This window comes from Vigna umbellata, chromosome 3 (assembly GCF_029865625.1).
Source record: "Vigna umbellata cultivar VRB3 chromosome 3, Vumbellata_1.0, whole genome shotgun sequence".
Classification (NCBI taxonomy): Eukaryota; Viridiplantae; Streptophyta; class Magnoliopsida; order Fabales; family Fabaceae; genus Vigna; species Vigna umbellata.
This window is the reverse complement of record NC_142167.1, coordinates 56,098,704-56,117,973: the sequence shown is the minus strand read 5'-3', so window position 1 is coordinate 56,117,973 and position 19,270 is coordinate 56,098,704. Positions and strand designations below refer to the sequence as shown.

The window sequence follows — 19,270 nt, the reverse complement described above, 5'->3', positions numbered from 1 at the left end:
CTAAGTTTTACTCAGTAAAAGCTTATTATTTGAAAATAATAATTTTATACTAATGAATTGACTGAATGATGATTACATTTATCTTATAAAAAATATATTTTTCTTTCTTAAGTTAAACTGTGATTAAATTTAATTTTTTATAATACTTACAAGTAAAACATTAATGTATAAATTAAAAAGATTTTAAGAGATTTTATTAAATACTGTTTTTTAATTTATAAACTATATATTAGTTAAGTTAACTCAGCCATCATAAAACATTTTATTATATTAAGTAATCACATCAGAGTTAATAATAGTATTCTTTTCAAAACACAAAAAATAGTATCATAACGTCGATGTCTGACTCGCTATGCAAATTGGTATCGAAACAAAAGAAAAACAACCTCAGTCCAGCAAGAAACAGTCATCTCAACTCAACGTTGGACACAGATCACTTTGACACATTGCACTTTCATTCTACACACTCTTCTGCAGACACAGACACCGAACTCTTAACCACCAAACTCTTACTCTCATATACATACAAAACAAATTCACAAAATTCTCTCTATTCTTCTTCTTATTCTTCTTCTCTTCATCTCTTCATCTCTTCACAACCACAAAACCATGAACAACCCATTCTCCAAGACAACTTGAATCCAACCCTCAAACAACATCTCCAACATGCCATCCCGACAACTCTCCACCTCATCAGACACACCGCCACATCATCATCACCACCACTTTTTCATACCTCTCCTCGCCGTCACCCTCTCAGCCTTCTCCCTCCTCCTTCTCTTCCTCTTCCTCTGCCTCCACCGTACCCTCACCCGCAAACGCACCGCCCACCCTCCTTCTCCTCCTCCTTCCTCTTCCCCCCCGCACCGCCTCTCCTTCTCCGTCCTCCGCCGCGCCACCAATTCCTTCTCCTCCCGCCTCGGCCACGGCGGCTTTGGTCCCGTATTCGCCGGCACCCTCGCCGGAGTCCCGGTCGCCGTCAAGCTCATGGACTCTGCTTCCTCCCACCAGGGAGAGCGGGAGTTCCACAACGAGCTCTTTTTCGCATCCAAGCTCCTCTCTCCCCACGTCATCACCGCCACGCACTTCTCCTCTGACCCCAAACGACGCCGCTTCCTCTTGGTCTACGAGCTCATGCAAAACGGCAACCTCCAAGACGCGCTTTTGCACCGCAAGTGCCCCGAACTCTCGAACTGGAACACCCGCTTCTCAATCATTCTCAACATAGCAAAAGGAATTCACTTTCTCCACTCCTGTGACCCCCCTGTTATCCACGGCGACATAAAGCCGAGTAACGTTTTGCTTGATAGGGATTTCTCTCCCAGAATTGGCGACTTCGGGTTAGCGAGGCTGAGCTCGGAGCCTCCGAGGTTTGAAATTGAGGTGCTGGAGTGTGGTAGTGTTAATAATGATGAAGAGAAGCGGAAGGTGAAGGAGGAGGAGGTTGAGGATTGCGGATCGGTGGCGAGTACTCACAGTGTTTTTATGGAAGAAAGTAGCTTGGGGGTGGAGCAATCTCCTTCGCCAGAGACTGCGGCGATGATGGCGATGACTTCGCCAGAGACGGGTTTGGCGGTGGCAGGGGCGTCGCCGGGGTTTGAGAAGGAGGATGCGAAGAAGATGAACGGGAAAGGGTTGAAGAGTAATTCGGTGAGGGATTGGTGGTGGAAGCATGAGAATGACGTTGGGAGTGGGGAGAGTAAGAAGGTTAAGGATTATGTGATGGAGTGGATTGGAAGGGATGTGAATAAGGAGAGGGTGAAGGGTGGAATTGAGTGTGGGGATGTGGAGATGGGAAAGGAGGAGGCCAAGAAGAAGAAGAAGAAGAGAAGGGTGAAGGAAATGGAATGGTGGGAGTCAATGGAAGAGGAGAACTTTGACGGGGTTGTGAAGGGGAAGAGAAAGACCGTGAGGGATTGGTGGAAAGATGAGTGTTTTGAGGAGAACGAAAAGAAGGATAAGAAGAAGAAGAAGAAGAGGAAGGGTGGGGGTGTAAAGAGTGATAATATTGAGAATGGTGATGATTGGTGGGTGAGTGATGATGCATTGGATAAGAGGAAGGGAAAGAGTAGGAGCAGAAACAACCGTGGGAACATGGATTGGTGGATGGATGGATTGAGTGGTGAGTTATGGAGAGGAAGGAGGAATAACAGCTTTGATTCTGCAAGTGGGGAGATTCCAAAGAGTGGTGGTGTTAGCAGTACTCCTAGTATGAGGGGAACTGTGTGTTATGTGGCTCCTGAGTGTGGCTATGGTGGGGATGTGACAGAGAAGTCTGATGTGTATAGTTTTGGGGTATTGTTGCTTGTCATAATTTCTGGGCGGCGACCACTTCAAGTGAGTGGTTCGCCTTTGTCTGAGTTTCAGAGAGCGAATCTACTTTCCTGGGCACGCCATTGTGCACGAAATGGGAAGCTTTTAGAGTTGGTTGACGAGTCTCTGCAGTTGTTGGATAAAGAGCAGGCTCTTCTCTGCATCAAGGTGGCTTTGCTTTGTCTGCAGAAGTCACCTATTCGTCGTCCTTCATTGAAGGAGGTTGTGGGAATTCTCAGTGGGGTGTTGGAACCACCCCAATTGCCTGTTGAGTACTCTCCTTCAACCCCTTCTCGCTACCCTTTCAAGTCTAGGAGAAAAGGAAGGTAATTTTCTCCTTCTCATATCAGATAACACAATTTCATTACACGTTAAACTAGTATACTCGCAGTGGCAGTTTACCCATGACAGAAAAAAAATGTATAGGGATTTAGGAACCACTATGGTCCTAGTTCTTTCAGTTTTCTTTCTTCTGATACCATCGTGGATCAGTAGTGTTTGATCTTTGTACATTAGATTTACATACTTGAGATATTTTTTCATACTGACTTATAGGCATTCCTTGAGTGATGTTCATCTTTTGGTATACCATGGCCTATGTTTTCGTTGTGAGGACTGAGGTCATCTTTGTAGTTTGCAATGTAGATTTTGGAAATGAAATAGTAACATATTTTTTTACTACACAAGTTATTCTTTTGTTGTGCTTGTGGTCCATTACTGTTTACTGCTTTTGTAGAATTTGTCTCGGCTTTACAGTTTGTATTCCTAGGTTGAAGAGCCATGCTGGTAATACCAGTTGTAAGCGAAAATCGGAATTTAAAATGGTTAAATTCTTTGAAGCAGAATCTTTGTATAAGCTTTTCTCATGTGATTGTGTTAATGGTTGTAATAGTAGAACAGGGGCACTCTTGTCCAAAGATACTGTCTTTGGGAAGTACGACCGAGTACTATAAAGAAAATTCTTATATTTGTTAAGAGGAGGAGTTTAAGTAAACCTTAATTTTACGTTTACTATATATATTATAAACCGATTTTATCTTATCAAATACTTTCAACCATAATAATATTTTATTACATGCTAAATCTCGGATTGGGTATTTATTGTCAAAAAAATTGTTGACAAAATGATGACGTGAGAGGTGTTGTTGGGCACTGAAGGAAGGGGTTGAATGAATAAATAGGTTGACTGATAATCGATTATGTCTCGTATGGTAAAATTATTTCACTTTGGGTAATAATTATGTTCATTTCAATATGCATTGAGTGCAACAAAATGGAAATGAATGTCCAAAATATTAACTCAGATAGCATGCAAAATCAGTGAATATCTCAACCAATTACTTTGTAAAACATATTGCTGACATGAACTTGGTTCATGCATAATTAGATTTGGTTTTGCTACTAGATTAATTGCGTTTGAGTATTACAATTTCATTTCTAGATCAAATTTAACGATTACAACTTTTCTTTTTTCAATATTAAAATAATTACATCCATGTTCATAATTAAATTTCAACTTCATCTCCAATTCAATATATATATATATAATTTAAAAATTGTAATAAATGTTTTTAATTATTTATTTTCAATTCATATAATTATTCCTAGCTAATTATTCACTATCCAAATTAGGAATAACAAATTAATCGGTTCTCATAGCCAAATTTATCTTCATTTTTTAACTTGAGTATAGGACACAACAGATAGGTTGATATCTACTCCATTTTTATATCTGTCTTCGTTTACATATTATTTTTAATTATTAAAATATTTTTAATTTATTAGGTAATATGAAAAACTTATATTAATTTTTCTTTAATCTTTAATTTTATAACTCACTTCAAAAGAAATATTTTATTATTTTTACCTTTTTTCTATAATTATTTCATCTTTATCCAATAATTATTTAATATTCTTATATTTATATAATTATATTTTCTTTCTTGATATTCGATATTAAAAAATATATTTTCCCTTTTAAAATTAAATATTTAATATATTGATTTTTATTTTTTGTAAAAAATATTTAATTAATATTTAGGATAGATAAAAGTATTGGGTCTTGATAAATTATTTTGAGGGCTAAAGTAACATTTTTCAACCAAACACAATTTTAATGTATAATCTATAGATAAAGTTCTATAGTTTATTTTCTACACACAAAATAATTGGACAAGTTTTGCTAAGTTTTGCTTCTTCCTCTCATTTATGAGAAAAAAATACATAAATAGTTTTCAAATACAAAAATCCAACTAACTATTGATATGCTTGTTAAATTTTTATTGATACGATAACTTCTAATCGATTGTACTATAAATAATTTGGCGCACTTGTTGTGAATAGGTCATATAGATGAATAATTCTTTTAAAACTTATATTGTGTGATTTTAAGGATTTTGAGCTTAAGCTCTATGGATATAAAATCTCAACCCAAGTTTTTTTCTATCATGGTTACGGTGAACACCATTAGTAATTGAAGTTTTTTCAAAGATGAAAATAGTGTCAATTATAGGGAACAACAAAGATGGTTCGTGACAAAGGATGATCGACATATGTGACGTTTGATGGAACCTAAAAGCTTCACCAATGGAACAAGAAGAAAGAAACTTGTAGTCCACATTAAGGATACTAATGTGTGATGGAAGAAGAGAAAAAAAAAGAATAAAGTTTCTTTATGGCTTTGAAAAGAGATTGTATTAGATCTAATATATCGTATAATAAATCGATTCTTAACCCTAACAGATCTAATATTTTTCAGTATTTATAAAATTGCTATCACGTTTTTAATTAAATCGATTTTTAATTAAATCGGCTGTAATTGATGTTATATCTCTTTTAATATTTTTATTTTATACATGATGTAACAGAGATAAATTGAATTTTCAATATAAAAAAAAATCGAAAATCCATGTTTTTATAGATGTCAAGAGTTTAAATATGGGTAGTTATGGATTTAACAAGTACATTGTATTCTTATATTTATATTTGATTGTGTTTGCTCAGAAAATCCTAAGACTTCTTGAAAAATTGTATTAAAAATGATTATTTTTCTTTTCATGCATCAATTAAATAACAAATTGAGGTAACGTAGCTCACTACACAGTCCAATGAACAAACTGTATAATTATAATCTTATGTTTATCATTTTTCTTATAATCACTGAGGTAGTGTGCAATTGTAAATTTTGAAACGCGAAGATCCAAATCCTGGATTGAGACAAAGATAATGTCACTATTCGTAGACATGATTAATCGTCATTTTGTTAAACAGCAAAACTAGGTTTAGAAGAAAAATTATCAAATACATGTTGCATCAATCACAAGTTTTCTTGTTTCATTCGGTACAAAGAAACTCGGAGACCCCAAGAGAGAAAAGTCAAACAACAATACTACGTCACATAAAACAATTGCATTATCCAATTGAAAGATTGTCTCAAGCCCCATTAAATATTTATGTTTTCTGTTGAAATTCACAATAACAATTTGTTTCTATTTTAAAAAAAATATTTCCATTGTTCTGTTGGGATTAATATCGGTATTTATTTTCTCAAAAATAAAATTTAATGAAAAACTAAGAGTTTTAGTAGTAAATTGGGGGTGTCACTAGCAATAACCTGTCATTCTACCTTATTGGGACTCCATTTATATGGAGGCTATTGCTTTCTGTATCACATAATTATTGACTGTACTCAACATTAATATAAAAAATACTCAAAAACCTTCATTATGGCATTACTGTATCACACTATCATTACTGTTGTTGTCACTCACTGTACCACTGCTGTACAGAAAGAAGAACACAAGGGAAGGTTGCAGAGGAAGATGAGAGAAAATGTGGAAAATAACTCGTTTTAGAAAGTTATTTTTAGAATATATTTTATGTGCTTTGAAAAGTTCTTTTTAAACATAGAGGTATTTCAGAAAACTCATTTAAGAAGATATTAAAATATTCCATAAGTTTATTCCAGAAATCACATTCCAAAAAACTTGTTCCAATTGTATTTCATGCGTTTCGGCAATTCTGTTTTGAAAATGTCATTCTCAAAATTTTATTTCGAAAATTATATTATGAAACTCACATTTTGGAAATCCATTCGAAAAATTCATCAAAGTTTTTTCCAAAACATGTATTCTGTAATTATTTTACGAATTGTGAGGTGCAGAAAGTAAAAGGCTTTTGTGGATGATTATACGGTGGTAGTTTCCGTATTTTAAAAAGACACATACATATTTATTTTATTATGGGTAATATTTAATAGGTTTATAAAGATGTGTTTATATTATTTAATATCTTTATCTTTATATTTTGAATATATATATATATATATATATATATATATATATATATATTACTATATATATATATATATTACTATGGGTAATATTTCATGGTAATCTTAGAGTATGAGTTAGCGTGTAATTTTTTTTATTTACATGTGTTAAGTGTTTATTTTGTGATTTGAGGTGCTTAATAAACAGTATAAAACATAGTTGGATTAAGTTTTCTTTTAGTGTATCTTTTTGTTATATCTTCAACAATATATTGATTTTTTCATATATTACAAAAATAATTAAATATTTTAAAAACATAAAAAGTTAAAATATCAACTGAAAATACAAATTAGGCAACGGAAAGTATAAACAATATCAAATATTTTGGAGCAAGAATCTTATTTTCAAGGAAATTGTGATAATAATTTGACCTAGAAATTAAGCCACTTTTAAACACCATGAAAGAGTGTTTGTTGTTAAGATATGTCAAATATTCTATTAGTAAATATTAGACAATCAAATATTATATTAGCTATAATTTAGACATTATTATAATTTGTGCAGATTTGTGCAACTGTCATTCCTTTAATAGATGAAGAATTATAGGACCTTGTATATGTACATGGTACATCAGAATTTATTTTATAAACCTTTTTATATGGTATTAGAGCTAAACACTAACATCCTCTATCTCCTTCCAATAAAACTCAATCAGAGAAACGAATTCCAACTTCCGCTGCTTTCAAGATCTATATTTCTACTAGTGTTGGATTTGTGACCAAGTTAGGTATATCTAACTCTACTCTTAATCTTTCTATTGTTACTAGGGTAGTAATTGGATAATTGATTCATGTGCTACTCATCATATGATTTGTGATCTCATAAATTTACTAATTTTTTCCCTAATTGTTCTAAAAATGTTATTATTAATGTGAGTGGGTCTCATATCCTATTGAAGTATAGCTACTATATCTCTCTCAACTTCTTATCGATTCCTGATGTTTTATTTATTCCTACATTGAACTGTAATGTTCTCTCTGTTAGCAAGTTAGCCAAATCATATTTTTGTGTTACCTCGTTTTACCCAACCTATTGTCTTTTTCATAACATCCATTTCAAGGAGAAGATTGCTAGTAGTAGAGAGAGAGTGAAGGGCTGTATTATCTTGAAAATATCTCACAACAAACTCATGAAGGAGTGTTAGTTTATCTTGCGAATGAACATATACAAGATAAAAATAAAAAGGAAAATTGGTTATGGCATAGATGGTTGAGACATCCCTCTTTTGGTTATCTAAACAAATTATTTCCATCATTATTTTATAAATGTAATATTTCTAATTTTCTTTGTGAAACTTATGTAATGACAAAAAGTCATTGTGTTGTGTTTCCTATTAGCAAAAAAAAATCGATATTTCTTTTTCATTAATTCACACAGATGTTTGAGGCCTTGCCTCACAATCTACACATAGTGGGAAAAAATGGTTTATCAGTTTTGTTGATAATTATACTAGGATAACCTAAATGCATCTTGCATTAAGCTACATGTGATGCAAGGTGCTTTTATAGTTCATGAACTCTATTAATTCAGTCTTAACGTATTCCCCTCTATTGTCTGATTGAATGACCTTAATATATGTGTTGAATTCTGTAACGATTATATGATGGAAGGAAGAAACCACATCACACACATCACTTTTATGTTTAAACAAATACATTTAGGTTACTCTCGTACAATCATCAACAAAAGTGATAAACAATTTTTTTCCATTATGTGTAAATTGTGGGACAAAATCCCAAACATTTGTGTGAATTAATGAAAAAGAAAAATCATTTTTTTTTACTGCTTAAAGGCAATACAACACGATGACTTTTTGCCATCACACAATTTTCACAAAAAAAAATCAGAAATATTGCATTTATGAAAAAATGATGGAAATTTAGATAACCAAAAGAGGGATGTCTCAATTGTTTATGCCATAACCAAATTTTCTTTTTGTTTTTATATTGTATTTGCTCATTCGCAGGACAAGTCAAAACTCCTTTATAGGTTTGTTGTGAAACATTTTCAAGATAATACAGTCCTTCATTTTCTCTACCTTTGCCAATCCTTTCCTTAGAATGGATGTTCTGAAAAATATAATGGGTTGGGTAAAACGAGACAACACAAGAATGTGATTTGGTTAACTTGCTGACGGAGAGAAGATCACAGTTCAATGTAGGAACAAATAAAACATCAGGAATCAATAAGGAGTGTAAGAGGAATATAATACATATACTTTCGATAGGAGATGAGACCCCATTGACATTAATAATAATAGTTTTATAACAATTAGTGGAAATATGACTAAATTTATGAGAATAACAAGCCATATGATCAATAGCACCCGAATCAATTATCCAATCATTATTTCTCGTAACAACAAAAACACTAAGAGGAGAACTAGATATACCTGATTTTGTCACAAATTCGACAATCGTACAAATATGACTCTTGGAAGTAGCTTCTACCTTGGTATTGGGAGTAGTTTTGCCTTTTGGATGCCAATCTAGATAGCCATGGAGTTTAAAACATGTCTCCGTGACATGATTATCCCCATTGTAGTGGGTACACTTGCAGATTTCGTTCTTTGGAAACTTCTTACCAGTAAAGGCAGTCTTCATAGTAGACTAACTATCAAGCATAGCCCCTAAGCAGTTTGCCTCGGCACAAACAATTGCATAAACTAATTGAACATTTGGAAGCGGGTGGTAACAAGGATACGGCCACCACATTCAAATGTGTATCCAGGCCAACCAAAAAGACCTAAACGCGTTGAGAATTAATCATGTTGTTAAACTTCTCAACATCTTTAGGACATTCCATGGTATAATTCGTGATAGTATCATACTCCAGCCATATTCTTTGCAATTTACCAAAATATGTAATAACATATCCTCCATTTTACCAAGTAGAGATTACCTCACGATACAATTGATATTATCGGGACACATCCTGGTTGACTAAGTATGTTTGCTTAATAGTGTCCTAGATGTCCTTTCCATAGTTCAGCGAATAAAGAGGGATATGATTTCTTTCATCATGGAGTCCAGAAGTCAAGACTTGACTAGGCAATTTTCATCTTTCAATGCTTCATATTCATCAAATTTCTTGTTTTTTGATGCAGCCTTTGTTCGAGAGATGTAACCCCAGCGTTTTTTGCCTCTGATATTCTTCTGTACGTTCAATGACCACTCAACATAGTTGGTGTCGTCAAGCCGTTCAAGGGTAAGTAATTCGTGCATATGGGTAGTAGCGTAATTCCTAAAATCATGTTTCTATAATTAATTTTTATTGGAAGAAACCATCATAAACATTCAATGAACATTGTAGAGGATGTCGTACACTCTATGCATAATTTATTTTGTAAGCTAATTTTAAGATTAAATTAAATTTATACCTATATATTTTATACTTGTTACACATATTATTTCTTATGAAGCCAATAATAAATACTTAACCTATGATATATATATATATATATATATATATATATATATATATATATATATTTTGTGGGTATTTAGTGTAGAGTTATTTTTTAATTTTAAGTGACATATTTTGTAATTATTTTTGTTTTATTGTAAATAATAACATCTTTCAAAAGTTGATTTTTTTTAAACATTTTTTATTATCCTATATTACTGTGGGTTATGTACGATTTAATTTTCAAGTAATTTTAGTTTGTAAATTGTAATTTCCGTACTAAATTCACCTGTTAGTTTTTATACTCTTAAAAATCTAACTACGTACTTTCCAAGAAATTTTTACTTTAAGAGTTTGAAATGGTTTATGCTTATTATTTCTAGCAACATGCGAGACTCCTATAGAGCATATGCATATTGAAGTATTTAAAGATGAATTAATTCCTGCCTTCAAGTTAACTTTGTAACTAATATTTAGCTAACACTTTATATTCTATAATAGTAATAAATTGATGGTTTCTATCGATCTTTTTATAATTTTGATGAAAAAATAAGATTAAATATATATTTGTATTCATTGTAAATATCTTAATTTTAGTTTTGAAATCTCAAAAATTGTGTTATTATAGTTTTATGAATTTAAAATTTTAAAATATAGTAATTTAATTTTTAGATATATGTAACATGCATATAATCATAATTATTAATATAAAAGTAATAATTAAAATGATACATTTAATTGTAAACCGATAATAAACAAGTAATGATAAGTACTACTTTAAAAGAATTAAAATTTATGACAACAATTTTTTAAATTAAAATTGGATTTAACTATATTTAACAGGAATTTGAAATATATTTCATCCAAAAAATATATAAGATCATGGTAATGTAATTCTCTACCTAATTCTTACCAATTCCTAATTTACAGAAAACTGTCATGACACAAATCATTGTTTAGGGTGTAAATTCACCATAAAGAAAAATGAGAAAAGCATATAAGAATATAATATATTTTTTCTTATTTTCAAAATGTTATTTCTATGATCATTGTCAAAACTAATTATAATGAGAAAAAAAATTCTTATTAGGTGTTAAAATTACTTCTATGACTCTTACCAAGTGAAAATTAAAGTAAATATAAACATTGTGGAGTTATATATATCTATTTTCATATCAGTAAAACTATAGGCTATCAGATTATCAATGTAAAGCCACGTACAATGACCACCCTGATTCTTTTTTTTCTTATTTCTATGCCAATAAGGTAAAAAATACGTGTTCGTCCAACGGTTCAAGCAAATCAATGAATTTCTAAAGCTAAAGATTCAAAGAATAAAAATACTAGAAAAAGCAATACATGATCATTACCTGAAGTTTGCCATGCATTTTCAGGCAGATACAATTGCTGTTCATTTCTGTATCTGTTAATCTAAAAGGCAGCATGGCATAACCCTCAAAAAAAGATTAATATTTGTTTATTAATCATCAATCTTTGTAATCTCAATGGATAAAAGAGACTAAGCTAAAGGAACCTCAAACTCCACGTTAACTACAATTTACATACGCAATGAAGGTAAATTAATGCGCCTTGTTAAATTTGATAAAAAGACAGAAAACGAATCCATTTTATTGCAGAAAACTACGGAAGGAATTGGGAAAAAGAAATTAAATGTTTGAGTTACATAAATTTGCTTTCTTCTTCCCTCTTTCTTCCCAAACAAAGAAACAGAATCCATTCAAAGTGAGAAAATGGGACAGTTGCCATTGCAAAAATTTCAAGCAAACTCATTCAAACAATTAGGTCTATCAAGGTTGAAAGGTCTAAAAGGAGAAATTCGAAGGTAATATGAGAAGTTTAAGGTTTTTTAATGACATTTATTTACTTTTGAGAAATAGTTGAATGTGTTGCCATTTGATGTGTTCAAACTCATTCAACTGTTAACTCAAAAAATAACTGCTGAAACTCTATATATAGGTTTTTCTAGGTACCATAGTAGCTCTCGATCTAAAATGCATGCCATGGTAAATTTCCTGTTATTGGAGAGATTGTGAACCTAGCCAGCTCCAACAGCAAAGTTAGTCAGAACATCTAAATGCTGGAAATGCTTTGGAAATTTTCCTTCTCAGCTCAGATAGATCTAAACAGTTGGAACTGTTTACCTGAGAATCATGGAAAATATGGAAAATAAATATCATATTAGAGTAAATTTTTAGAACAAATATAAAAGCAAACCCTGAACTTCTTACCTCACACTGCACACTGTGGAGCAATCTACCATTGACTTCGGATGAAAGGCAACTAACAACTTCAAGACCTTCTTGAATCAGTAGCTGCAGTAACTTTGAAACTTTAGGCCTTTCCTCAATGAAGCCACTGGTGATTTCGATTCCTATGACATCATTACTCTCGTGGACAGTAAAGTTGCAAGATGTATGCAAACCCTCATGCCTATTTTCCATATTGCTGTGGCTGGAAAGTTTCTTCAGTTCATCTCTCTTGGCAACAAGCTCTTTGATATTGTTCTGCATGTGCTTTATGTAATTCACTGCCTCGTTCATGTGGTCAGATATTGAACGCTTTCCCTGAAAAATATTATAAAACCCTAAGCAACCCAGAAACCTTGAAACATAACCAAAAAGGAAAAAGAGGGTAATTATGAAACAACAGTAATTATCTGAATAATAGAAATAAAGAAGATTCTACTTAGATTCTGATAAAGAGAATGGTTACTAACAGTAAATTAGCTCATGGAGTGGTCTGATTTCCAAAAGGGTATCCACTAAAATTGAAATAACTAAGTGATCTGAAGCAAGGAGTTGTACAAACTAATTATAAACAGTGCAAGAAAGTGAAAAAGAAAAAGAAAAAGGAAGATATGTGTTTCACCTTGATGAACTGAAGAGGGAGAAGGGATCTGAGAGAGGCATAGCAGGTAGCCATTTCTTGTCTCCTTTGCCTTTCGATCTCCTTGTGAATCATCTTCTTCATATGTTCGTTAGAGTCATGATTCTTTTTATTTGGCTCATAGAAGAGATTCTCTGATTGGGCTCTGGAGAAGTTTTTCCCAGAAAGATTATCATCCAGTGAAGCATAATCATCCAGAATCAGATCTTGGGAGATTTCGTGTTGCTGGTGGTGGTGGGGACTATTAGAAAACTGGATAACCAGCTCATTGCCTCGTTGGAAAGGAAACATTCTCAATGAGTGCTCTAAACTACCCTTAATTTTGGATATGGGGGCTGAAGGAGAAGATACACTTCATTTGGGCTAATAACCTATTTCAACAAAGCTTTTCACATCTCACATGCCAAAGATTCCCCTATACATTCTCAGACAAATGTTAATGACACCTTTTCAATTTTTTTCTTCACACATATAAATATATATACTCTTTATTTCTAGAAAAGTATATTTTATAAATGATTCAAGATAAAACTTACATGATGTGAAAATATATGTTAAAACAAAGAAATATGTATAATCACACGCCCTTGAAAACGAATGATACTATATAACAACACGGTCTCAGTAACATATTTTATAACAATGAAAGAGACACAAAAAAAAGGTATTATAAAAAGGGAGAAAGGTAGAAAAGGAAAGACAGAAAAACAAAATAAATTATAAATTTAATAAAAAGTAGTATTATTTGAAGAATTAAAATCAAATTTGTGAAGAAAGATAAAAATAAAAATATATATATTATAACTGTTTTTTTATAAATTAAATTACAAAATATATTAAATAGTTTTTAAGTTAAATATTATCAAAAGCTTTTTTCGTATTGTTTCAGGCATAGTGTACGTAAGAAGTGACCTCACTTTCAGTTCTATATCATAATTATTTGAGGACACTGTTCATAAATGCGACTCCTACCTCTCCCATTAACGTTCACATAATTAGATAAGAGATTTTGAGTGATCATCAAAGTTGAGTTAGTGAAAGGGAATAGTTTCATATAATAAGATAAACTAATAATTAATTTTTCTCTAGAAGAAATGTGATGTTTAAAGTTATAGAGTGTTTCAAACGTATTTATCTTCAAAGAAAGATGTACATGAAAAAAATAAAATAAAGAAATTTCATTTCCAACGTGCTCCATCATTCATTTGATCTGATTTTCTTTTTCTACATGTAAATGATAATTAATTTATTTCTTTGAGTGATTTTCTTTTGTTTGAGAGAGTGTTTAGTTTAGCCTTATATACTTAACTATTAAATAATTTTTATGTGAATTAAACCCTTGATGTTAATGAATGATATTAGAATTAATTGAGAAATATTAGATGATATAATATTAATTTAAAAATTTATATTCCACAAGATTAGATGTCGTGCAATTTCATTAGTTATCTTTTTTATACTATAAAAGTATATAGAGCTAAACAATTAATTTAAAATATTTCTATACCGCATATTTGTACAAATATTCATACTTAAAAAAAAACCCAAAGTATTGAATATATTTCATATTATATGTATTTAATTATCATGTAATATTTTCCTATAAAATAAGGATGTTATTATAAGTAAAGCTTAAGGAGTTAATAATAATTTTGTAAATTTCCATTGAAAATAACGGCAAGGCTAAATTAATAGTATTTTTTATTGAAAGAATTTTACTTTTTTTGTTTTTTATTCACTTTCCTTAAAATATTAGTGAGCATTTTTCACGAAGTATTAAAAAATATGATATGGTTGAGAAAAGAATTATGTGCTTTAGTAACACTAAATTATTCAACAGTCGCAATCAACTTATGGCTTAGTATAATTAATTTATTGAGATGTACTTGGACTTAATTTATGTACATATAAATTTTGCTTTATGCGCCGAGTGACTCTAGCTATATTATTAAAAGGAACATTAAACGTATAGAACAAGGAAAGTGGTCGTTGAAACTTAGCATTAATTGGATGTTTATTCTTGTAGTAAAAACCAAAGAATTTTATTTAAAATATAAATTAAATTATATCGATATTCTTTACTCCTACACTGTCCTTTTAATTATTTAAAAATATTATACTGTATGCTGTTATAAAAAATAAAAAGAAATTATAGTCTGAAAAGATACACAACATAAGTTGTATCCTTTCCCTGTCTGGTCACTGTTCTTTTTCCTCTATCTTTTCATTCATTCTAGTTTAACCCTACTTAGCTCAAATAACTATGGATAAAAGTGTTTAATTAATTATACAATAATTCAAAAAGTCGTATAAACAATTTTCAATTAACTGTAAACCATACATGCTAGATGCATAACAAGAATCATATGACTTTTCTCAGTTTAAATTCAGATAACATTTTTTTTTCTGTAGTATTGTGAATAATTTTTTTCTCAAACCTTTTTCATCATATTATTTGTCTATTACGCATATTTCTTCAAAAATAAATAAATCACTCCAAGAATATTTGAGAGATGCACGAACACCATAATTCTTTCTGGTGAAAGATCATGTCATGTGGGGTTTGACCCAAACAAAAAACAAGTGAACAAGTAACATAAGAACACTATATATTAGTGGTGACAACAACCTTTTAAAATAAAATATGGAACAGTATCAATAGGAAGATTTTTCTGGCTGCAGGTCTATTTTGCCCTTAACCTCATTATAACACTAAGTTGCCAAATCTAAATTTTTCAGTCCACAAACATTTATCTTATCTACAAATTTATTTATTAAATAAATTAAATCGAGATTTTAAAAATGTTTAAAATAGTTAGTTAATAATTTTCTTTGAAATTTAGTGAAGTATTATTCAATTTATAATAATATAAATAAGATAAGAATTATAGTATTATTGTTATTATTACATTAAATGTCATTATATGTATAGAATAAAGAAAAATATATCCCATGATGGAATTGACTGATGGTAGTATCTTAGGTTTTCCTGTCATCATCTGCTTTACTGAATCAACCAAAATGTGCAACATCCGAATTTTAAAATGTTATAAAAGGATCAGAGCACGTGGTGTTTTTTAGAAAATATATAGTAATTATTCTTCTATTTGTCTTTATCTATTATTGAAAAAACAATACATAGGTCTAAATGTAAAGTTTTGAAAATTTAGTTAAAAGCAAATAATGGTGGTCTGACACGTAGTTTAGAGGAGTTTTCTTATAAGGAATTTTAGAGAATAGAAAGATATGAAAAAAATACGATTAAAATATTTAAGTTAAAGTTAATTTATGAAAAAAAAATTAAATGAAAGATGTTTTATAAATTAATTTTTTCATAAACTAAAATTAACTTAAGAATCTGTTACAAGAAAAATCAAGCTAATATGTTCCATGGCCTTATATCACGGATGGTGTCCAACATTAAAGTACAATCAGGAATAAGATCGAATCCTTATCCAAGGCCCTCAAAGATCACAAACCCTAACAACACTTTCTTTATTAGTTAATAATGGCATCTTAAAATAATAAATAATAAATAATAAAGAGGCTCAGTGACAACAGGCCAAATAAAATTGTCTTTCCAGCAAAGCAATATGAAACACCGTTCAAAAATAAAATAAAAAATAAAAAAAGCAAAAGGCATTGATCTTCTTTGAAGGTTCGTTTAACAACCAGTTGGGGAAAATCCCAGAGAATGGAAGTGATTTAAACATGTCAGAAGGAGAAGACAAGGTCAAATGTAGTCAATGATTTTTGGATAATGTTTATGGGGATTTTGAAGTGTAAGGTAGGTGGCAGACCATCATTAAACTAAAGGGTTGTTACTAACACTCCACTAATTTAATCTCTTTTTTTCATATCTCTATTAGTATATTATATATAGTGAAAAATATATAGAGTTTTCCCATATCTTTATTTGTTTAAATTAATGCCACAAACATTAAAAACATTTCTTAACACATTAGGGAAAGTTCAATTAGTTTCAACTGAATTAAAGTTTATCCTATATAATCCAAATTATTTTATGTAACTAATTTATATAATATATATATATATATATATATATATATATATATATATATATTTATTTATTTATTTGTTATATTGTATAGGTTTAAAGATTTCTTCATCTTTCAAATAAATTTAGATATCAAATATTAATGTCTTTTAACTAAACGGGTAGATGAATTGTCAGACTTATCTAGTTGAACTCACGTCAACGAGATAAAATACTATAAATATAATATTATTGAAAATTTAATAGACACTTTTTGTATTAATTGATATTTGACAAAGAAACTTTGACCAATTACTGAACTTTAAAATATTGAAAAACAAATATCCTATACGAGAGAAGACGAGTGTAAAAAGTTGGGAAACAGTAAGAACAATTATCCAATGTTATGTCTCTATTATATCTTATTCCTATCGCTAATATATACATATTTGAAAGTAAAAGAAAGTTAAATAAATTTCTTGGATTCCTTTATACCTAAGGATGAGCTTCATGATTGAAGAGTAATTAAAGTCAATTGATCAGTAGTTGGTTTGATTTTCAGTGCACTTAATACATTGATACCACAATTGATTATAACAAGTACCTTTTTCTCAAGTCTTTCAATAATTTTTTTTTGCATCACAAAACCAATCTCTCTTTATTTGTACCCTGTCCTGTAACTTGTCATTTTCACCTCTCATATTTACCGTTTCTTTGTTTGAACAATACCTTTTGCTTAAAAATTATTATAACCAATCATACGTTCCTCATAAGTGTTTATTCATTTCTTTCATTACTCACTCCACTTTAATGCAACTCTTACAATTTATTATATTTATTATATTTTTTTGCTGATAAAAAAAAAATCATACAAGTTGTATCTCAATTAGGTATCTATAGTTGAAGGCAAATGTGGTATTAGAGTTGGTGTTGTGGTGTTCTAATGGTGGTGAATGGAGATGTGATGTTATGATGATGACTTGAAGGGAAGGAGAAAACAAAAGAAAAAAAAACAAGGAAGAAAAAAATATTATGTTTTAATGTTTATCTAGTCACATGTTCATAAAAGAAAGGCTAACCTGGTTTATCATTTAGCATGTCAAAAAATATTTAATATCATTAGATGACGAGACTGTATTCATAGATTTATTAAGTACGAAGATCAAAGAAATCAGATTTCTAAATATAGACAAAAAATCGTATTATATTTTAGAGATAAAAAAATGTTGCTAAACCTTGTTTATTTATATAATAACAATTACTTTAATACTTAAAACTATCATGAAAACAATTTTTAAGAAATTAGAAATCTCAAATTATTTGCACAGAAAAACGTAATTGTATTAATAAAAGAAAAATTCAAAATTATTAGGATTTTTTCTTCCTCTTCTATTTCTTCTTCATTTTTCTCTTCCTTTTCTTTCTCCTCTTTCTTCTCCTCTATCACCACCTATTCTTCTTCCATTTTATACTTTACCTCTGCATCACCACTAATGTCATGGCTTTCGACATTGCTCCATTGTTGTGCCTTTGTCATTGCAATTGTCATTTACTATGACTTCTCCTCGTACTTTTCCACTTGCTCTTTCTTTTCTTGTTATCAGTCTTCTCCACTTAATTTATAAAAAAATATTATAAAACTTTACCGAGAGTCACACAATCCATCGATAAAACGGATATATAATACAAGTTGGTAAAAACTCAAAATGGAAAGTGTCACTCTATGTTACCGACAGAAACTACCATTGAAAAATCCATTAACAATATAAATTTTAATTTATCGAAAAATTTTATCAAAAAAATTTACTAACAGATTGTTAATAACTTAAATTTAAAATTTATTGATAAATTTGTTCACAAATTTTGTTTCGCCGATGAACTTATTTTTGTTGGTAAAATTTCATCAATAATTACGAAATTTATTATAGTGATAAATAAAGGTAATGTAGGTATTATTTTATATTTATAGTTTTGTTTCAACCAAAACATTTTAATTTAAATTTTCAATTAATTTTCTCTTATTAACTTTTATTTCCACTCATCCTAACAACGCTAGTATGTGTAATGTGGGTATGCTATTATACATAATGAATTGTATATGAACAGGAATTGAGACGATGTTATGTTGGCAAAGTGCTAAAAGGAGGAAATATTATATGTTGTATGGTAGTAAAACGAATTCAATTTTGTGATGTTTGTAAAGAGATTTATCTTTACTTTATTAGGGTTGGATTCGTATACAAAAATATATCAATTGGTGAAAGTTAATATATATTTATATGAATTAATTTGCAATTTGAAAGAAAAAAATTATACA

At 30.2% G+C, this 19,270-nt stretch overlaps 1 protein-coding gene and 1 pseudogene across 1 annotated transcript; one reads left to right on the top strand and one right to left on the bottom strand.

The window, feature by feature from the left end:
• Window positions 1–336: 336 nt before the first annotated feature.
• LOC148203049 (receptor-like serine/threonine-protein kinase At2g45590 pseudogene) lies at window positions 337–2,899 on the top strand (annotated as a pseudogene).
• Window positions 2,900–11,219: 8,320 nt separating this feature from the next.
• On the bottom strand, window positions 11,220–13,389 carry LOC148203048 (transcription factor bHLH118-like). Its single transcript, XM_088110573.1, has 3 exons — window positions 12,939–13,389; window positions 12,299–12,634; window positions 11,220–12,211 (listed from the first exon to the last, which is right to left on the bottom strand). Exons 1-3 carry the CDS (start codon window positions 13,245–13,247, stop codon window positions 12,128–12,130), a joined length of 729 nt encoding a protein of 242 aa, XP_087966699.1. The 5' UTR covers window positions 13,248–13,389; the 3' UTR covers window positions 11,220–12,127.
• Window positions 13,390–19,270: the final 5,881 nt, after the last annotated feature.